At 45.0% G+C, this 22,266-nt stretch overlaps 1 protein-coding gene across 1 annotated transcript in view; it reads left to right on the top strand.

The window, feature by feature from the left end:
* The first annotated feature begins 1,217 nt into the window (after positions 1-1,217).
* The window catches only part of LOC132807682 (zinc finger protein 850-like), a 36,184-nt gene continuing 15,135 nt past the window's right edge, over positions 1,218-22,266 (top strand). Inside the window, exons 1-3 of the mRNA XM_060821719.1 lie at positions 1,218-1,265; positions 1,625-1,711; positions 18,457-19,511. Of these exons, the coding sequence (XP_060677702.1) occupies positions 18,548-19,511 (964 nt within the window). The 5' untranslated portion in view covers positions 1,218-1,265; positions 1,625-1,711; positions 18,457-18,547. The remainder of the gene's footprint in view (positions 1,266-1,624; positions 1,712-18,456; positions 19,512-22,266) is intronic.

Raw genomic sequence — 22,266 nt, 5'->3', positions numbered from 1 at the left:
GAACAGTCTGAACGGCGGTTGGGTGCAAATTCATTGGCTACTCTCAAAAGGAAATTTGGAATTTTAGTAAACATTTGGTGGGCTGTGAGCAAAGGGCAGGGGATTTGAATAGATTTGCAGCGTTGCTCGTGTGAGAGAGGACAGTACACGTTGCTCGTGTGAGAGAGGGTTGGAATATAAAAGCACTGTTGTGCTACTGAGACTTTATAAAACTTTGGTTAGGCCCCATTTGGAGTACTGTGTCCAGTTTTGGTCCCCACACCTCAGGAAAGACATACTGGCACTGGAGCGTGTCCAGCGGAGATTCACACGGATGATACCTGGAATGGTAGGTCTAACATACGAGAAACGGCTGAGAATCCTGGGACTGTATTCATTGGAGTTTAGAAGATTAAGGGGAGATTTAATAGAAACTTACAAGACAACACATGGCTTAGAAAGGGTGGACGCTAGGAAATTGTTTCCGTTAGACGAGGAGACTAGGACCCGTGGACACAGCCTTAGAATTAGAGGGGGTCAATTCAGAACAGAAATGCAGAGACATTTCTTCAGCCAGAGAGTGGTGGGCCTGTGGAATTCATTGCCGCAGAGTGCAGTGGAGGCCGGGACGCTGAATGTCTTCAAGGCAGAGATTGACAATTCCTTGTGACAACAAGAATTTAAGGGCTATGGGGAGAATGCTGGTAAGTGGAGTTGAAATGCCCATCAGCCATGGTTGAATGGCGGAGTGGACTCGATGGGCCGAATGGCCTTACTTCCACTCCTATGTCTTACGGGCTGAATGGCCAGCAATGCTTGGACTCTGTGAGACTGTAGCACTCCCTGTGAATGATGAAGTTCATCCCAGGGCAGAGACAGGGAACCTCCCTCCACTGACAAAACAATGGACCCATCTGATTGACATCAGGTCCCCGCCGAATAGGAGCGGAGTGGGCGGGGCTGGAGGACCACGCCGGCGCGGCTGGTCCTCCACCCAATGAGAGCGGAGGAGGAGGAGGGGCGAGGCTGGAGGACAATGCGGGCGCGGCTCGTCCTTCATCCAATGGGAGAGGAGGAGGAGGAGGAGGCGGGGCGGGACTGGAGGACCGTGCGGGCGCGGCTGGTCCTCCACCCAATGGGAGAAGGAGGAGGAGGTGGGGCGGCTGACCCTCCATCCAATGGGAGAGGAGGAGTTGGAAGGGCGGGTCGGGGTCACCGTTAACGCTTCCGGCTCAGCGTGGCTGTGACTGGTGCCGGAGCGAATGCGTGAGGCGGTTGTGGGAGAGGTAAGGGCATACGGCGGTGACCAGGAGAAAGGGAGAAAACCAAAATGGACTTAGTCCGGATATGGGCGCTTTCACAAACACTCGGTGCGGGCCGGTAGAGCTGAATTGTAAAATTTCGAATCCGCGTTTGAAGCAAACGGGAAAACGGCCGCAGGCGGCAGGCGGTGGTAAGCCGCGTGTCACTGCCGCCATCTTTGTTGGGGGCAAGGTGCAGGAACGCGCATGCGCGTGTCCCTGATTGACAGGGGCTGCGGGGTGGAGAATTTGCAGCAGCCGACCTGACACCCCAAGGGACGTGTTTGTTCTGGATTTCTGCGCTGGACTGGCAGTGATTTTTCTTTTCTCAATTCGTTTCACAGAGTATCAATTGCGAACGGAAATCTGCAAACCATTTCTGACAGTCAAGGACCCGAATGTCATTGCCTCCCAGCTGTGGGAGGAAACAGGTCTGTCTGTGCTAAGGTTATTGCAATGTGTTTGTAACTCCCCCAAAGCAGCAAGATGTTCAAATTCTTGGTTATGTTACCTCTGTGTGTTCGGTTGTGAGCCCTGCAGCTGAGGAAGGCGATATTGGCTCGAGCGAGGCACAGATTTACCCAAATAATGCCTCGTCTCTCTGAAAGAACTGTCATGTTTAGTCCCCATCACCCACTCCTTGATTTTAATCTATAAATGTCTCATTCTTCAGTTCCTGCAAACTTCCTTTTAAATTCCTTATGCAAGTGGCAGATGGAGTTTAATTTAGATAACTGCGAGGAGCTGTATTTTGGAAAAGCAAGTCAGGGATAGGGGGAAGTAAAAACAATGACTGCAGATGCTGGAAACCAGATTCTGGATGAGTGGTGCTGGAAGAGCACAGCAGTTCAGGCAGCATCCAACGTGCAGCAAAATCGACATTTCGGGCAAACTAGAGGGCATAGGTTTAGGGTGAGGGGGGAAGATATAAATGAAACCTAAGGGGCAACTTTTTCTTGCAGAGGGTGGTGCAGGTATGGAATGAGCTGCCAGATGAGTGGTACAGTTGCAGCGTTTAAAAGGCATCTGGATGGGTATATGAATAGGAAGGGTTTCAAGGATATGGGGAAGTGCTGGAAAATGGGGCTAAATTAAGTTAGGGCATCTGGTCGGCTTGGGGGAGTTGGAACAAAGGGTGTATTTACATGCTGTACTTCTCTCAGACTCTAAGACTTGAATTCCAGCACCCTTTCAGGTGGAATGTTCCAGATACTGGTCCTGAATGTGTTGAAGTTCGTGTTGAAAATGATTTGGAGGATCCGGTGTTGGACTGGGGTATACAAAGTTTAAAGATCACACAACACCAGGTTATAGTCCGACAGGTTTAATTGGAAGCACACTAGCTTTCAGAGCATCGATCCTTCATCAGCGAAAGAACAGCATTGGAACACTACTGAAGGCTGTGGTCAGAGTAGGTGTGAACAGACACTTATGTTGACAAGGTAAAAACAATGACTGCAGATGCTGGAAACCAGAGATTCTGGATTAGTGATGCTGGAAGAGCATTGACAAGGCAGTGCGGTGAATGCTGCTTAGCTCAATTAGAGTGCATTAGTGATGGGTGAAAGCAAATTGAGTTGAGATGGAGAAAGTGAAAGCTGTAAGATTCTGTCCGGTCAGTTTCAGTTTGGCCAATTTTGAGTGAGACAATCCCATTGGAAATAGCCAATTGTTAAGTGATACTTGTGGAGTATATTTTTACTGTGTTTTTTAAAGTACGGTTAGAAGTTTTTGATTACGTAAAGGCTCAATTAAGTTCTCTTCAAGAATAGGATAATCTTGAGAGAAGACTGGACAAGAGAGCTCAGAACTCTGGTGTGGGAATGTTCCCATGTTGCACAATGTGTACAATAAGTAACGCTTCCAGTGTTCGTGATGGCTGTGTATACAGGAAGTGTTTACATCTGCAAAAACTGGCTCCTAGTTTTTCAGAGGTGGAGCTGTGGGTGGATGAATTATAGAGCACCTGCAATACTGAGAATATCATAGACAGCAAGAGGATAAAGGTGAATGCATGTCTGGAGAAATGAACAAGACAAGGATTTAGCATCTTGAGGCATGGGGACAGTTTCTGGGGAAGGTGAAACCTGTAAAAGCCTGACTAGTTGCCCCCGGCAGAATTGGATAATCTCCTCATCAAAGCTTTTTCTAGTTCCATTGGTGAGGTTTTAAACAAGTGTGGCTAGTGGATGGGAGCTGAAGTGCCACCTTAGATGTGTCAGACTCCAGATCAGAAAATGGGAGATCGAATATTAGGAGGTATTGAAAGGGATGGGGAGAAAACAGGAACAGCGTTGAGTTGCAGATTGATAAAATGCCTCTCCTCCATTCCTGCCTCTTCAACCGATTGAGACACAGTCATATAGGAGGGAAACGGTCCCTTCGGTCCAACTAGTCCATGTCAACTATGTTCCCAAACTAAGCTCGCCGCACTTGCCTGCATTTGGCCGATATCCCTCAAAATGTATGCTAGTCATGTACTCATCCAAATGTCCTTTAAATGTTGTAACTGTACCTGCATCCATCACTTCCTCTGGCAGTTCATTCCACATGTGAACCACTGTTTTTAAAACAAAAATTGCATCTCCCACCCTTTATAAAATTGTTTTCTTCATCTTAAATATATGCTCCTTTTGGGTTTGAATGCTCCCACTTGAGGGAAAAGACCCTTGCTATTCATCTTGTTTATGCTCCGAATAATTTTGTAAACATCTGTAAAGTCACCCCTCTACCTCTGCCACACCATTGAAATAAAATTCCCACCCTATCTTTTAACCTTGAGCTCTCCATTCCTGGTAAATCTTTTCTGACTCCTATCCAATTAGTAATATACTTCCCACAGCAGGGTGACCAGAACTGTACAGCTTTTTTCTAAAAGAGGCCTTATCAGTGTCCCGTACAATCTCAACGTGATGTCCCAAATCCTATACTCAATTAACTGAGCGATGAAGGCAAGCGTTCTCGGTGCCGCCTTAACCACCCTGTCTGTGACCCAAATTTCAATGACTTTTGTACCAGAAATCCTAGAACACTCTGATCTACAGCACTCCCCAAGGCCCTACCACTAACTGTATAAGTCCTGCCCTTGTTTGTTTGACCAAAATGCAGTACCTCACATTTATCCAAATTAAACTGCACCTACTCACTCCTCAGCCCATTGACTGAATAGATCAAGATGTCTTTGTAATCTTAGAGTGGACTGTGAAAAACACTGTCTATCACCAATTCTGGGATCATTTGCAAACTTGCCAATGATGCCTCATTGTTGGGAAGCATTAATGGGCAGCACCCTGGCACAGTGGCTAACACCGCTGTCTCACAGCACCTGAGACCCGGGTTCAATTCCTGACTCAGGCGACTGACTGTGTAGAGTTTGCACGTTCTCCCCATGTCTGCGTGGGTTTCCTCCGGGTGTTCCGGTTTCCTCCCACAGTCCAAAGATGTGCAGGTTAGGTGAATTGGCCATGCTAAATTGCCCGTAGTGTTAGGTAAGGGGTAAATGTAGGGGTATGGGTGGGTTGCGCTTTGGCGGGTCGGTGTGGACTTGTTGGGCCGAAGGGCCTGTTTCCACACTGTAAGAAGTAATTTGAAATAAAATAGCCAGGAGACGAGACCTTGAGCAACTAACTAGCTTTATCGTGGCCATGGGAAATCTATTTTCGATCAAAGAAGTCCAATAAAATAATGTTACTGGTTGTATAGTATATCACAAGCCCACTGCCCATTAACTGTGCAACCTAAGGGGTAGTTGTAAGGTCCACATATATTGTCCAGACTTGCATTCATGACTACAAAACTAAATGTTATCTTGCACTGCAGGTTCAGCTAGGCAAAAAAACAACTGATAAGGGACATAGTGAAACAATACATTATTCTATGAAGCAAAACTGTCTAAGGGGCCAGAGGAACAGAGACGGTCTGCAGCTGCAAGGTCAGGTTATCCTAACAGAATTCCTCAGCCCCCAGGGCTCAAACGGCACTCTGCTGGCAGGCTCCTTTTTCCTGCAAGACTTGCTTTGTGACAAAAATGGCTTCCACACAGTGTTTGCGTCAGTTTTGGTCAAATTTTCTCACACTCGTACATTCTCATCCAAATTGTTTATATGAATGAAAAGGAAAAAGTGGACACAGTATCAATACCTGTAGAACAACACGGGTCACAGGCCTTCGGTTCAAAATACAACCCTCTCTCACTGCACTCTATCTTCCATCATCAAGATAATTTTTGTATACAATTGGCACACATTCCTTGAATCCCATGTGATCTAATTAGTCCACCATGTGAAAACTTGTCGAACGCTTTACTAAAGTCCATTTAAACAATGTCTGCTACTTTGCCTTCATTAATCATTTTGGTCCGTTCCTCCATGAGCCTTTTAATAAAGTTTGAGAGACATGGTTTAGAACATAGAAAATTACAGCGCACGATGTTGTGCTGAGATTTAATCCTCATGTAGGTTAAGTTACAATATTTTACGTGCCCCTCAACTCATTGCTATCCATGTGCATGTCCAATAGTCGCTTAAATGTCCCCACTGACTCTGCTTCCACCACCACAGGCTGGCAACGCATTCCATGCATTCACAACTCTTTGCAAAAAGAACCTACCTCTGACATCTCCTTTATACCTTCCTCCTAATATTTTCAAACTATGACTTCTCGTACCAGTCAATCCTGCCCTGGGGAAAAGTCTCTGCCTATTGACTATCTATTCCTCTCATTATTTTGTATATCTCGATCAGATCTCCTCTCTTCCTCCTCCTCTCCAAAGATAAAAGCCCGAGCTTATTCAACCTTTCTTCCTTAGGCAAGCCCTCCAGTCCAGGCAGCATCCTGATAAACCTTCTTTGCCCCCTCTCCAAAGCCTCTGTATCTTTCCTATAGGAGGGCGGCCTGAACTGAACACAATATTCCAAATGTGATCTCACCAGGGACATGTAGAGCTGCAGCAAAACCTCGCGGCTCTTAAACTCGATTCCCCTGTAAATGAAAGCCGAAACACCATATGCTTTCTTAACAACCCTATCCACTTGGGTGGCAACTTTGAGGGATCTATGTACTTGCACACCCAGATCCCTTTGTTCCTCCACACTACCAAGAATCCTATCTTTAATCCTATATTCAGCATTTGAGTTCGATCTTCCAAAATGCATCATAGAGTCATAGAGATGTACAGCATGGAAACAGACCCTTCGGGTCCAACTTGTCCATGCCGACCAGATATCCCAACCCAATCTAGTCCCACCTGCTAGCACCCGGCCCATTTCCCTCCAATACCTTCCTATTCATATACCCATCCAAATGCCTCTTAAATGTTGCAATTGTACCAGCCTCCACCACATCCTCTGGCAGCTCATTCCATTCGTGTACCACCCTCTGCGTGAAAAAGTTGCCCCTTAGGTCTCTTTTATATCTTTTCCCTCTCACCCTAACCCCAAGCCGTCTCGTTCTGGATTCCCCGACCCCAGGGAAAAGACTTTGTCTATTTATCCTATCCATGCCCCTCATACTTTTGTAAACCTCTGAAAGGTCACCCCTCAGCCTCCGACACGCCAGGGAAAACAGCCCCAGCCTGTTCAGCCTCTCCCTGTAGCTCAGATCCTCCAATCCTAGCAACATTCTTGTAAATCTTTTCTGAACCCTTTCTAAGTTTCACAACATCTTTCCGATAGGAAGGAGACCAGAATTGCACGCGATATTCCAACAGTGGCCTAACCAATGTCTTGTACAGCCGCAACGTGACAATAGACAATAGGTGCAGGAGTAGGCCATTCAGCCCTTCGAGCCTGCACCGCCATTCAATATGATCATGGCTGATCATTCCTAATTATCCTCTTCCTGCCTTATCTCCATAACCCTGGATTCCACTATCTTTGAGAGCTCTATCCAACTCTTTCTTAAATGAATCCAGAGACTGGGATTCCACACAGCCACCACTCTCTGGGTGAAGAAGTTTCTCCTCATCTCTGTCCTAAATGGTCTACCCCGTATTTTTAAGCTGTGTCTTCTGGTTCGGCACTCACCCATCAGCGGAAACATGTTTCCTGCTGCCAGAGTGTCCAATCCTTTCATAATCTGATATGTCTCAATCAGATCCCCTCTGTCTTCTAAACTCAAGGGTATACAAGCCCAGTCGCTTCAGTCTTTCAGTGTAAGGTAATCCTGCCATTCCAGGAATTGACCTCGTGAACCTACGCTGCACTCCCTCAATAGCCAGAATGTCCTTCCTCAAATTGGAGACCAGAACTGCACACAATACTCCAGGTGTGGTCTCACCAGGGCCCTGTACAGCTGCAGAAGCACCTCTTTGCTTCTATATTCAATCCCTCTTGTTATGAAGGCCAGCATGCTATTAGCCTTCTTCACTACCTGCTGTACCTTCATGCTTGCCTTCATTGACTAGTGTACAAGAACACCCAGATCTCTCTGTACTGCCCCTTTACCTAAATTGATGCCATTGAGGTAGTAATCTGCCTTCCTGTTCTTGCTACCAAAGTGGATAACCATACATTTATCCACATTAAACTGCATCTGGCATGCATCTGCCCACTCACCTAACTTGTCCAGGTCACCCTGTAATCTCCTAACATCCTCATCACATTTCACCCTGCCACCCAGCTTTGTATCATCAGCAAATTTGCTAATGTTATTGTTGATGCCATCTTCTATATCATTAACATATATTTATAAAGCTGCGGTCCCAGCACGGATCCCTGCGGTACCCCACTGGTCACTGCCTGCCATTCCGAAATGGAGCCGTTTATCACTACCCTTTGTTTCCTATCAGTCAACCAATTTTCAATCCAATCTAGAACTTTGCCCCCAATACCATGCGCCCTAATTTTACTCACTAACCTCCTGTGTGGAACTTTATCAAAAGCTTTCTGAAAGTCCAGGTACACTACATCTACTGGATCTCCCTCATCCATCTTCAGAGTTACATCCTCAAAAAATTCCAGAAGATTAGTCGAGCATGATTTCCCCTTCATAAATCCATGCTGACTCTGACCTATCCTGTTACTACTATCCAGATGTGCCGTAATTTCATCCTTTATAATAGACTCCAGCATCTGTCCCACCACTGAGGTCAGACTAACTGGTCTATAATTTCCTGCTTTCTCTCTCCCACCTTTCTTAAAAAGTGATATAACATTAGCCACGCTCCAATCCTCAGGAACCGACCCCGAATCTATCGAACTCTGGTAAATAATCACCAACGCATCCACGATTTCCCGAGCCACCACCTTTAGTACCCTGGGATGTAGACCATCAGGCCCTGAAGACTTATCAATCTTCAGACCTAACAGCATCTCCAACACCAAATCCTGGCAAATATAAATTCCCTTAAGTTCAGGTCCTTCCGCCACTGTTCCCTCAGGGCGATTGCTTGTGTCTTCCCCAGTGAACACAGATCTGAAGTACCCATTTAATTCTTCTGTCATTTCTTTGTTCCCCATAATATATTCCCGTGTTTCTGTCTTCAAGGGCCCAATTTTAGTTCTAACCATTTTTTTGCCTTGCACATACTTAAAAAAGCTTATACTATCCTCCTTTATATTATTGGCCAGTTTACCTTTGTACCCCACTTTTCCTCTGCATATTTCCTTCTTAGTAATCCTCTGTTGCTCCTTAAAATCTTCCCAGTCCTTAGTTTGCCCACTTATCTTTGCTATGTTATACTTTCTTTCTTTTAACTTCCCTCGTCAGCCACGGCCGCCCATGCCTCCTCCTGGGATCTTTCTTTCTTTTTTGGAATGAACTGATCCTGCAACTTCTGCATTATACACAGAAATATCCGCCATTGTTCCTCCACTGCCATCCCTGTTCAGGTATTGCACCATTGAACTTTAGCCAGCTCCCCCCTCATAGCTCCATAGTTCCCTTTATTCAACAGAAGTACTGTCACTTCCAACTGTACCCCCTCCCTCTCAAATTGCATTTTGAAGCTTAATGTATAATGGTCACTACTTCCCAATGGCTCCTTCACTTCGAAGTCTCTGACCAATTCTGGTTCATTACACAATATCAGATCCAGAATTGCCTTCTCCCTGGTCGGCTCCAGCACCAGCTACTCTAAGAATCCATTTCTGAGGCACTCCCCAAAGTCTCTTTCTTGAGGTCCAGTGCCATCCTGATTCTCCCAGTCTACCTGCATGCTAAAATCCCCCATAACCACTGTAGTAACATCTTTGCGACAGGCCAATTTCAGCTCTTGACTCATCTTACATTTGACATCCAGACTACTGTTTGGGGGCCTGTAGATGACTCCCAAGAGGGTCTTTTTACCCTTTAGTATTTCGCAACGTTATCCACACTGACTCTACATCCCCTGACTCTAAGTTCCCCTGCGCAAGGGACTGAATATCCTCCCTTACCAACAAGGCCACCCCACCCCTCTGCCCGTCAGTCTGTCCTTACGATAGCACGTGTAGCCTTGAATATTCACTTCCCAGGCCCTGTCCACTTGAAGTCACATCTCAGTTATCCCCACAATATCGTATCTGCCAATTTCCAAAAAGCCTCAAGCTCATCCGTCTTATGTCTAATGCTTCGTGCATTCATACATAGTATTTTTAATTTGTTACTGCTCTCACCCTTCCCATCAACCCCTATTTCACTGAACCTTACAGCATGATCCCTTTCCGAATTTTCTGCCTCATTGATATAGTTGTCTTTCTTGACTTCTCTTGTTCCAACTTTCCCTTCAATTTCCTTTTTAAACATCCAGTTTGTTCCCCCCCCCCACTGCTTAGTTTAAATGCAGCGGTGTTGCAGTAGAAAACCTACCTGCCTGCCAGAATGCTGGTCCCTAACCTATTAAGGTGCAAACCGTCTCTCTTGTAGAACTTATGCTCATGACCTCCCAACTCCTGCACTCAATACTCTGACCAATAAGGGAAAGCATACCAAACGCCGCCTTCACTATCCTATCTACCTGCGACTCCACTTTCAAGGAGCTACGAACCTACACTCCAAGATCTTTGTTCAGCAACACTCCCCAGGACCTTACCATTAAGTGTATAAGTCCTGCTAAGATTTGCTTTCCCAAAATGCAGCACCTCTCATTTATCTGAATTAAACTGCATCTGCCACTTCTCAGCCCGTTGGCCCATCTGGTCCAGATCCTGTTGTAATCTGAGGTAACCCTCTTTGCTGTCACTACACCTCCAATTTTGGCTTTGCAACGTTACTAACTGTACCTCTTATGCTCGCATCCAAATCATTTCTGGAAATGATAAAAAGTAGAGAACCCAGCACCAATCCTTGTGGCACTCCACTGGTCTCAGGCCTCCAGTCTGAAAAACAACCCTCCACCACCATCCTCTGTCTTCTACCTTTGAGCCAGTTCTGTATCCAAATGGCTACTTCTCCCTGTATTCCATGAGATCTAACCTTGGTAACCAGTCTCCCATGGGGAACCTTGTCGAACGCCTTATTGAAGTCCATGTAGATCACATCTACTGCTCTGTCCTCATCGATCTTCTTTGTTACTTCTTCAAAAAACTCAATCACGTTTGTGAGACATGATTTCCCACGCATAAAGGCGTGTTGACTATCCATTATCAGTTCTTGCCTTTCCAAATGCATGTACATCTTGTCCCTCAGGATTCCCTCCAACAACTTGCCCACCATTGCATTCTTTCCAAATCTTTGCTGACCACAGATATAAGACTGATTGGTCTGTAATTGCCAGGGATTTCCCTATTACCCTTTTTGAAAAGAGGAACAACATTCGCCGCCTTCCGATCCTTCGGTACGACTCCTGTGGAAAGTGAGGAGGCAAAGATCCTCGCCAGTACCTTAGCAACCTCCTTTCTCGCTTCCTGGAGCAGCCTAGGTCTGGCCCTGGAGACTTATCAATGTTAATGTTTTCCAAAATTTCTAGCAATTCAACTTAATCAATCTTGATCTGGTCAAGACTGTATCCCAGCTCCTCTTAAGTTTTCATTTACAACAAGTTCCCTTTCTTTGGTGAATACCAAAGCAAGAAACTCACTTAGGGCTTCCCCTATCTGCTTAGACTCCACGCACAAGTTCCCTACGCTATCCCTGATCGGCCCTACCTTCTGCCTGATCATTCTCTTATTCCTCATGTATGAGTAAAATGTCTTTGGGTTCTCCCTAATCCTTCTTGTCAAGCCTTTTTCTTGCCCCATCCTGGCTCTCCTCAGTCCAATTCTGAGCTCCTTTCTAGCTGGCCTGTAATCCTGTATAGCTGTGCTAGATCCTTGCTCCCTCCACCTTCGGTAAGCTGACGTCTTTTTAACGGGAAGTTCCTCTGTCCTCGTCATCCAAGTTTCCGTAATCTTACCCCTTCTTACCTGTCTCAGAGGAACAAATTTGTGCATCACTCGCAACAACTGCTCCTTAAATAGTCTCCCACATGTCTGCTGTGCCCTTCCTGTGGAACAATTGCTCCCAGTCTGTACTTCCCAACTCCTGTCTGATAGCGTCATAATTTCCTTTTCCCCAATTAAGTATCTTCCCTTGGTAATTGCTCCTTTCACACTCCAAGGCTATGCTAAATGTGAGGCAATTGTGATCACTTTCGCTCTCCCACCATGAGATCTGACACCTGTCCTGGCTGAGCACCAAATCCAAAATGGCTTCTCCCCTCGTCGGTCTGTCTACATACTGAGTAAGGAAACCCTTCTGAACATACCTGATAAAAATGGCTCCATCCAAGCCATGTGCACTTAGGAGGTTCCAGTCGAGATTGGGAAAGTTGAAATCACCCATTACAGCAACCCTGCTACTTTTGCATTTTTCCAGAATCTGCTCGCCTATGAGATCTTCAGTCTCTCTGCTGCTATTAGGTGGTCTGTTCCCTTGCTGTTCCTAACTTCCACCCATACTGACTCAGTAGACAAACCTTCCTCAACAACCCTCGTTTCTGGAGCTGTGATACACTCTCTAATTAGCAATGCTTCACTGTTCGCCTCTTTTTCCACCCTCCCTGTTCTTTCTATACGTTCTAAACCCTGGACCATCAAGCAACCATTCCTACCTCTGTGACAGCCACGTCTCTGTTATAGTCACAACATCAGAGCCCCAAGCACTGATCCATGCTCGAAGTTCGTCACTCTTATTTCGGACACTCCTTGCATTACAGCAGACATACTTTAACCAATCCCTTTGTTTCATCGCGTGAGAAACCTTCCTGATAGATTCAATATATCCTGTCACTGTCCCGTCTGCAACTGACCCCCTCTCAGACATGTGGCTCTGATTCCCACTCCCCTGCCAAACTAGCTTAAACCCTCCCGAATCACACGAGTAAATCTCCCACCCAGGATGTTTGTGCCCTTCCAGTTCAGGTGCAACCCATCCTTCATGTACAGGTCCCACCTTCCCCAGAAGGTATCCCAGTGGTCAAGGTATCTGAAGCCCTCTCTCCTGCACCAGCCTCGCAGCCACATGTTGAGCTGCATTCGCTGACTGTTCCCCATCTCTCTATCTCGTGGCACTGGTAGCAAACCTGAGATCACTACTCTACTTGTCCTGCTCTTCAGCTTCCAACCTAACTCTCTGTCATCACTTTTCAGACCCTCGATCCCTTTCCTGGCTATATCATTGGTGCCAATATGTACCACGATTTCTGGCTGCTCACCCTCCCCCTTCAGAATCTTGTAAACCCGATCGGCAACATCCCGGACCCTGGCACCACGGAGGCAACATACCTTCCGGGAGTCCAGTTCCTGACCACAAAATCTCCTGTCAATCCGTCTAACTCTTAAGTCCCCTACCACTAGCTTTTCTATTTTCTCCCCCCCACCACCTCTGAGCCACAGTGCCAGAGACGTGACAACTATGGCTTTCCCCAGTAGGCTGTCCCCAAGCAAAACGCCGTGCTGACTATCCTCAATCAGACCTTGCCCCTCCAAGTTGATGTAAGCTCCATCTTTCAGAATCGCCTCCAAAAATGTACCCACGACTCTTGTCAGACTGATAGGTCTACAGTTCCCAGGCTTCTCCTTTATTAAGTAAAGGTGCAATATTACTCACCCCTCAGTCCTCTGGTACCTTAGCCATGGTGATAGATGATCTACTAAGGGCCCTGCAATTTCCTTCCCAGAGAGTTATCCACCATTGTTTACACGACCTCTTACCACTTCCTGTTCTTTAACATGTACTGTTTTTAGAGCAGCAATATTTATTTCCCTGAGTTTTCCAGCCTCCATTTTTTTTCTGCACAGTAAAATCTGACAGAAAATATTAATTTGTTATCCCTCTCATCTCCTGAGGTTCAAAGGATACTTACTCTCGTTGATCTTAATGGACCCTATTTCCTCTGTTGTTGCTTTTTTGCTCTCTGAGAGTAAACTAGAGATTTTAAAAGGCTTTTGAGATTCTGCTTTTTAACTTTCTACCTAATCTCCCATATTCACTCTGCAAATCCTTAACTCTTTCAATAGCTGTGCCACTCTTACCAATGTGTGCCAACAACTTTTGGGCCCCTCACTCTCCTCTGACAATATGCTTTGATTATTTAATGACCTTCGCACCAGGAAGTAATGTACTGTAGGAACATAAGAACTAGGAGCAGGTGTCGGCTATCCAGCAGTTCGAGCGTGCTCTGCCATGGCTGATTTCTATGTGGACTTAGATCCACTTACCTGTGCTCTCGCTGCATCCCTTCATTGCTGTGTTGTTTAATAAAAATCTACCTTAGCTTAAAAGATGTTTACTGAAATAGCTTCAACTACTTCACTGGGCAGGGAATTCTGTGGATTTACAAATCTGGGTGAAGTTCCTTCTTAATTCAGTCCTAAATCTGCTCCCTCTAATGTTGAGGCTCTGCCCTCTTGTCCTAGTTTCACCTGCCAGTGGAAACATCCCCTCAACTTTGATGTAATCTATTCCATCTATAATTCTATATGTTTTGACAAAATCCTGCCCCCCCCCCCCCCCCCCCATTCTTCTGAATTCCAATGAATATAATAGCAGTCTACTCAGTCAGTCCCCATAAGTCAACCCCCTCAACTCCAGAATCAACCTAGTGAGCCTCCTCTGCACTCCCTCCAGTGCCAGTACATGCTCTCTCAAGTTAGGAGACTAAAACCGCACACAGTACTCCAGGTGTGGCCTCACCTTGCAACATAACCTCCCTGCTTTTAAACTCGATCCCTTTACCCATGAAAGACAAACTTCCATTTGCCTTCCTAATTACTGTTGTAGCTGCAGACCAACCTTCTGTGATTCATGCACAAGGACACCCCAGGGTCCCTCTGCATAGCAGCACACTGCAACTTTTTACCATTCAAGTAATATTAATCCTACCGAAATGTATGACTTTACACTTAGTAACATTGTACTCCATCTGCCAGATCTTTGCCCACTCACTCAATGTATCTATGTTCCTCTGCAAAGTTTCACAGCCCTCTGCACACTTAGCTCTGCCACTTGTCTTAGTGTCATCTGCAAACTTTGATACCCTTCCTGTGGTCCCAAACTCCAACTCCTCTATATAAATTGTAAAGAGTTGCAGTTCCAACGTCGATCTGTGAGGCACACCACTAGTCACTGGTTGCCAGCCAGAATAGCACTCATTTATCCAAACTCTTTGCTTCCTGTTAGTCAACCAATCCACTATCCGTGCTAATACTTTGCCTCTAATGCCATGCATCCTTATCTTATGCAGCAGCCTCATGTGCAGCATCTTATCAAAGGCTTTTGGAAATCTAAGTACACCACATCCGTTGGGTCTCTGTTGTCCACCTTTATTGTCATGCCTTCAGAGAGTCTCAAAAGATTTGTTAAGCATGACCTGCCCTTCATGAACCTGCCAAGCAGGACAATTTCTATTGAGATGCCCTGCTGCTGCTTCAAAGATAATAGACTCGAGCATCTTCCCCACTAAAGAAGTTCAGCTAACCAGTCTATAATTCCCCTTCTTTTGTCTACCTCTCTTTAACAGTGGCATCACATTTGCTGCTTTCCAATCTGCTGGGACTGCCCCAGAGTCCAGCGAATTGTGGAAAATTACCGCCAGTGCACTTGCTATTTCTCCCGCCATCTCTTTTGGTACCCTGGGATGCATTCCATCAGGGCCAGGAGGCTTGTTTATCCTCAGCCCCATTGACATGCCCAACACTACCTCTTCTGTAATAATGATTGTTTCCAGGTCCTCACCAGCCTTCGTCTCTTTGTCAATTGCTGGCATGTTGTTACTGTGAACACCGATACAAAATACCCGTTAAATGCCTCGGCCGTTTCATCTTATCCTGTAACTTAATGCCTTTCCTCATCCTCTAAAGGACCCATGTTACTTTAGCCATTTTTTTTTTGTTTATATAAAATATTTATATCTTTTTGTTTTCTTTTATATTGATAGAAACTTTTGCTGTCTGTCTTTATATTTTGTGCTAGCTTTTTTTTGTCACGTTCTATCTTCTTTTTCTTTGTAGCTGATTTGTGGCTTTCTGTTGACCTTTAAAGTTTTCCCAGTCTTCTAGTTTCATGCTGTTTTTTGGCCATTTTGTATGTTTTCTCTTTCAATTTGCTAGTCTCCCTTATTTCCTTTGAGAACATGGCAGATTTCTCGTTTTTTTAGAGTCCTTCCCTTTCACAGGATTATATGTTTGTTGAGCACTTTGAAAAAATCACTTTGAAAGTTCCACACTGCTCGTCAACTGTCCCAACATAAAGTCTTGGTTTCCAGTCTACTTTAGCCAAGTCCTCCCGCATTCAGTGGTAGTCTCACTTGTTTAAGCACAGGATCCTGGTATTGGGTTTTCTCTTCACACTTTCTATCTTTTTTTCTAAATTCAACCATACTGTGATCGCTCCTTTCAAGAGGATCCCTAACTCTGAGGTTATTAATTATTCCTGTGTTATTACACAGGACCAGATCTAGGATAGCTTGCTCCCTCATCTGTTCCATTACATACTGTTCAAGAAAACTATTACGGATCCACTCAACAAACTCCTCCTCGAGGCTACCCTGACTGAGCTGGTTCAACCAATTGACATGTAGATTAAAATCCCCATGGTAACTGCCATACCATTTTTACAGGCATTAGTTAGTTCTTTGTTTACTGCCTGCCCCAATGTCATGTTATTATTTAGTGGCCAGCCAGTGACGTTTTCCTCTTAGAATTTTTAATTTCCACCCAAATGGATTCAGACTCATTCTCCATCGAACCTATATCATCTCTCAGCACCACCCTTGAATATCAGAGCTATGCCACCTCCTTGATCTTCCTGTCTGCCCTTCCGAATAGTCTGGTACCCCTGGATATTTAACTCCCGGTCGTGACCATCCTGTAACCATGTCTCCATCTTGGTCACCAAATCCTATTCACTTGCAATTCATTCTCCCGCCTCAGGCGACTGACTGTGTGGAGTTTGCACGTTCTCCCCGTGTCTGCGTGGGTTTCCTCCGAGTGCTCCAGTTTCCTTCCACAGTCCAAAGATGTGCGGGTCAGGTGAATTGGCCACGCTAAATTGCCCGTAGTGTTAGGTAAGAGATAAATGTAGGGGTTATGGGTGGGTTGCGCTTCGGTGGGTCGGTGTGGACTTGTTGGGCCGAAGGGCCTGTTTCCACACTGTAAGTAATCTAATCTAATTTGTGCCATTAACCCTTCAACCTTGTTACGAGTGCTATGAGCATCCTGGTAAAGTGCTTTTATGCTCACTTTCTTACCCTCCTGATTTCCAACATCTCAAATAATATCACCTGAGTTATCCTTCCTTTTTTGATTTTTTCACAGTCAGATAGTTGGTTACTATCTGAACGGTAAGAAACTCGTTCACCAGTCCGCTGTGGTTATTCCTCCCTCCAAACATATTCCGTTTTGGGCACTGTTGAAGGGGATGATTTGTGCCGTTAACTCAGTCGTGTCACAGATGTTACAAGCATTCAGGTAAAGTGCCTCTATGCCACCTTTCTTACCCTCATGATTCAAGCTCATTGCTGCAAAATCTGTGCCTCTGACTGGACAGTCCCCTGTAACAATAATTCTTTTATATCTTGAAAAACCTTGCTGAACATACAATTCTTTCTTCGTGCCCAAGATCTGTCTGTCCCTCTCATTGCCTCCTGAGAGCTGTCCCTTTCAACAGTATCCAAAATGGAATATCTGTTTGAAGGAGGAATAGCCACAGCAGACTTCTGAATTACTTTCTTACCTTTCATGACAGTCACTAACTATCTGACTGATCCTGCTATGTACCTACTTGTCTGAATCTACTGACTATCACACTGTCTCCTGTGTGCTCTCAGTGACATTAGGATTGAAAAGAAGAAACTCTTTAAAGAACCTTTTGTGTATATTTTTTTTAAACAAACCCTTCCTTACCGACAGAATTTAATCTTGAGCATGTGAAAGAGAAAGCACGTTAAATAATGAAATTTTTAAAATAGTCAGGCACTTAGCTGAAACCCACATGAACTGGAAAAAAAAGCTTCCTCCTCAAGTCTGCTATCAGATCTGCTTTCAGATCTCTGGATCTGAGAGAAGAAATGACATTCCCTGATTCCTGTCCCTATTTAAACAGGCACAACAAACATGTTGAAAAGGAAAATTTTCAGACTTCCATCTGTGAAAACAGGGGAAAAAAAAATCTATCTCCAGAGCTGTCAAACAGATACGTGGACAGACCTTTCCTACAATCTCAGTCATTTTTATCATCACATTGTTTTTTAAACAAACGGAAAATAAAATCTCTCTCCAGACCCACCGACACTCAACAACACAGAACTACCTCTCCCCACACTCCACGTGGGGGAAAAAAAACTCCTCTGCGTTATTTTCCTTCGCTTTTTATTTGAATTTAAAAGCTCAAAAACTAATTTTGAGCTTCTGCTATTATAAAAACCAGAGGAAGTTGACAAGAAAAGCCTGCAGTTCAGGAGTAGCTGCAAGATCCACGTGACTTTCCTTCCAGCTTTTTTGTTTTCTCTCTCTGTAATATTGTGTAAGCACAGGCTGCTTCCCTTCCCTGAACGCATTTAGGAAGCAGTTCAGTTTTCATGATAAACCACCAGTTTTTCCAAATGTTGGCTCCACAATTTAGCAAATTAATTTCTAAGTTTCACAACCTGTGTATGTTCTTCTGATTTTTTCCCCCCTCCCTATTTTCAACAAAAAGTTTAATTTGCAGTTAGAGATCTCGAATGAAGCCACATCCAGTTCTGACAGTCGCTCTGTTTCTCTCGATCTATTTACCTCAGGACTTTGAACATTGAAGGAAAAAGCACCATTTCCACCAGGGAGGAACACGTTTCATCTGTGCGCGGAAAGGTCTTGGAAGATTAATCTGAAATGTCCGTACGTCAGCGCAGTCACACTGGGGAGAGACTTTGTAAATGTGAGGATTGTGGGAAGCGATTTCTTTACCCTTCCCAGCTGAAAATTCACCAGCGCAGTCACACTGGGGAGAAGCCATTCTCCTGCTCCGATTGTGGGATGGGATTCGCTCTGTCTTCCAACCTGCTCAAACACCGGCGGGTTCACACTGGGGAGAGGCCTTTCACTTGCTCTGTGTGTGGGATGGGATTCACTCAGACAACTCACCTGCTGAAGCACCAGCTCGTTCACACTGGCGAGCGACCGTTCACTTGCTCCACGTGTGGGAAAGGATTCACTTTGTCCTCCAGCCTACTAATACATCAGCGAATTCACAACGGGGAGAGGCCGTTCACTTGCTCCACGTGCGGTAAAGGATTCACTCTGTCTTCGAGCTTGCTGAGACACCAGCGCGTTCACACTGGCGAGAAACCATTCACTTGCCCTGTGTGTGGGAAGGGATTCACTCAGTCGTCCTACCTGTTGGAACACCAGCGGGTTCACACGACAGAGAGACCTTTCACCTGTTCTGAATGCGGGAAAGGATTCACTCGCTCGTCTAAACTCCTGGTCCACCAGCGGGTTCACACCGGGGAGAAACCGTTCACCTGTTCGGAATGTGGGAGGGGGTTTACTCACTCCTCGAACCTGCTGCGGCACCAGCGAGTTCACACCGGGGAGAGGCCGTTCCCCTGTACGGAGTGCGGGAAAGCATTCACGCAGACAATTCACCTCCTGATACACCAGCGAATTCACACCGGAGAGAAACCGTTTCCCTGCTCTGTGTGTGGAAAAGGCTTTGCTGACTCGACCTCCCTGCTGATACACCAGCGAGTTCACACTGGGGAGAGGCCGTTCGCTTGCTCCTTGTGCGGGAGACGATTCACTCGGTCATCCAAACTGTTAACGCACCAGCAAATCCACAAAAAAAACCCCACAAGTTGAAGGAATTCGCTCGAACTCAAAGTAAGGAATGAACTGTGGTCTTTGGGCTATTTCTCCTGCTGCTAGTAACCCCTGCTCGATTAAAGCTGCTGAATTTGTAAATAAAATGTTCAAAGCAGTTGTGTCCCTGTAAGGTAGGTCTGGGTAATGTTGGTTAACACACTTACACTGAGTACAGAGTGTCCATCTACACGGTATATGAAAAGCGATTCCCTGGTTCATCAGAACTGGTTAACCAATCAGTTGCCAAGTAACTGGAGGAATTGATTCATGATGCTACTATGACTCAGTGGTTGGGGGTGGCACGGTGGCTCAGTAGTTCGCACTGCTGTCCCAAAGCCTCAGGGGCCTGGGTTCAATTCCAGCCACGGTCATCTGCCTGTGTGGAGTTTCCACATTCTCCCAGTATTTGTGTGGGTTTCCCCAGGTGCTCCAGTTTCCTCCCACAATCCAAAGATATGTGGGTTAGGTGAATTGGCCATGTTAAATTGCTCATAGTGTTCAGTGATGTGTAGGCTAGGTGCATTAGTCAGTGGTAAATATAGTGGTTTCAGTGGGTTACTCTTCAGTGGGTCAGTGTGGACTTGTTGGGCCAAAGGGCCTGTATCCACACTGTAGGTATTTGAATTCTAAAATCCATACCATGTTCTATGGGCCTGTTTCTGATGTTTGTAAACAGCACATTTCCTTTTATATACTTGCAAGAAAAGTGATACAGATCATTTTTTTTTGATAAGCTAGTGTACATCAACTCTTTTTAATCTTATTGCTAAAACAGTCTCAAATATTTTGATAGGGGAGATGGACAGCCTGTTTCCTCCGTCCCTACCTCCAACAAGTGTGGGGATCTCAGAGATTTTATTTTTGTCACTCAGAATGGGATAATCAGTATGCTTCCCGTGAGCACAAAGAAATGTGGAAGCTGGAATTCAAAACAAAAAACAGAAATTACTGGAAAAGCTCAGCAGGTTCCTCAGAGGGAAGGTTTTTGGACCTGAAATGTTAACTCTGATTTCTCTTCACAGATACTGCTAGACCCGTTGAGCTTTTCTGGCACTTTCTGTTTTATTCCTCCCTGTTTCTGCCCTGGGATGGGAACTACATTGTTTCACAGTGAATGGTGCAGTGTCACTGGGCACAGGGGCTGGTAGCCATTCAGTCCATTGGAACTGTAGTGTATCATTCAAGATTTACTGTGAATCTACCCCCAACTCCCTGGCCCGCAGTCCTCCAAATCTGTGTTCCTTTCTTTCTCTTTTCTCGGGCTCTGTCTCCATTCATCAGCCTCCCTTCCCCCACGTTAATCGGGCATGTATAGTACCATTTCTGAGCTACCTTCCATTCTGACAAAGGATCGCTGGACCTGAAACCTTATCTGTTCTTGTGTCACAGATGTAGCCAGACTTGTAAAGTTTCTCCAGTGATGTATTTGTTTCAGAACTCCAGCCTCTGCAGGTTTTGTTTTGTGGATAATGTGGCCTCTGAACGTTTGTCTATTAAGTGACATTCCAAATCGGTTTTCAGAATGCCAGTTAAATCTGCTTGCACTTCTCATTCAGTGTAGAAAAGAAGGTTTAGGGGTGACTTGATAGAGGTGTACAATATGATTAGGGGTTTAGATAGGGTTGACCATGAGAACCTTTTTTCCACATATGGAGTCAGCTATTACGAGGGGGCATAGCTTTAAATTAAGGGGAGGTAGGTACAGGACAGATATTAGGGGTAGATTCTTTACTCAGCGAGTCGTGAGTTCATGGAATACCCTGCCAGTAGCAGTGGTGGACTCTCCCTCTTTATGGGCATTTAAACGGACATTGGATAGGCATACGGAGGAGAGTGGGCTAGTGTAGGTTAGGTGGACTTGGATCGGCGCAACATCGAGGGCCAAAGGGAAAATACTGCGCTGTATTTTCTATGTTCTTTTCCAGCTTCCCTGAACTTGCTGAGTAAAATTAGCTCCATATCTTTATATTACGTTATATGCTAATTATCTGCAAGCTGAAGTTTGTGGTTACCAAGCATTCTACCAGTGTAAATAATTTCTTTGTCTCTGCATGTGACATCTTCTAGGAATAAATCTATAATGACGAAATCATTACTTAACTTTGCCATATCTGAAGAAAATAATCCAAGCTTGAACAGGCATGCCATGTATCCGAAAACCATCATTTTTCTTCACTCGTGATCTGATCTTCATTGCATAGATCTGTATTTATTGCTTGTCTTTTCTCCCATGAAGGGGGTGATGGTTAGCTGCTGCTTAAAATGTTGCAGTACCTGTTGTGTAGATATGTCCATAGTGCAGGGTCAGGAAGGGTGTTTTGGAATTTTTCCCTATGGCAGGGAGTTATTTGCAATATATAATGACAATGGCCTTGTGTTATCGCTAGATTATTAATCCAGAAATTTAGATTGAAGCAATTGTAACAGTGAAGATATTTGAAATTTTTTTTACAGCAAATTAAAATTCATCATGCTTGCATAATAAATTTTTAGTGAACTCCCCAAAAATAACCTGCCTTCTGTATAATGGAAGAAGTGGACTGGGGAGACAAATCTCTATTTTAATCTGAAGTTTATTTTGGTTTAGTTAAGAAATAAACAAACGATGGGGTACTATACAGTACAGCTCCAGTTCCATGAGGTAAAACCATGACACTACTTGTGTCCAGTCCAGCATAAGAACAGGAAGGGGAGTCTAGAAGTGTCGAGAACACTAGTTTGACCGCACCTAAAGTGCTGTACTAGTT

The sequence above is a fragment of the Hemiscyllium ocellatum genome, assembly GCF_020745735.1.
Source record: "Hemiscyllium ocellatum isolate sHemOce1 chromosome 27 unlocalized genomic scaffold, sHemOce1.pat.X.cur. SUPER_27_unloc_2, whole genome shotgun sequence".
NCBI lineage: Eukaryota > Metazoa > Chordata > Chondrichthyes > Orectolobiformes > Hemiscylliidae > Hemiscyllium > Hemiscyllium ocellatum.
The sequence above is the reverse complement of the archived record's forward strand: the minus strand, read 5'-3'. Positions and strand labels throughout refer to the sequence as shown.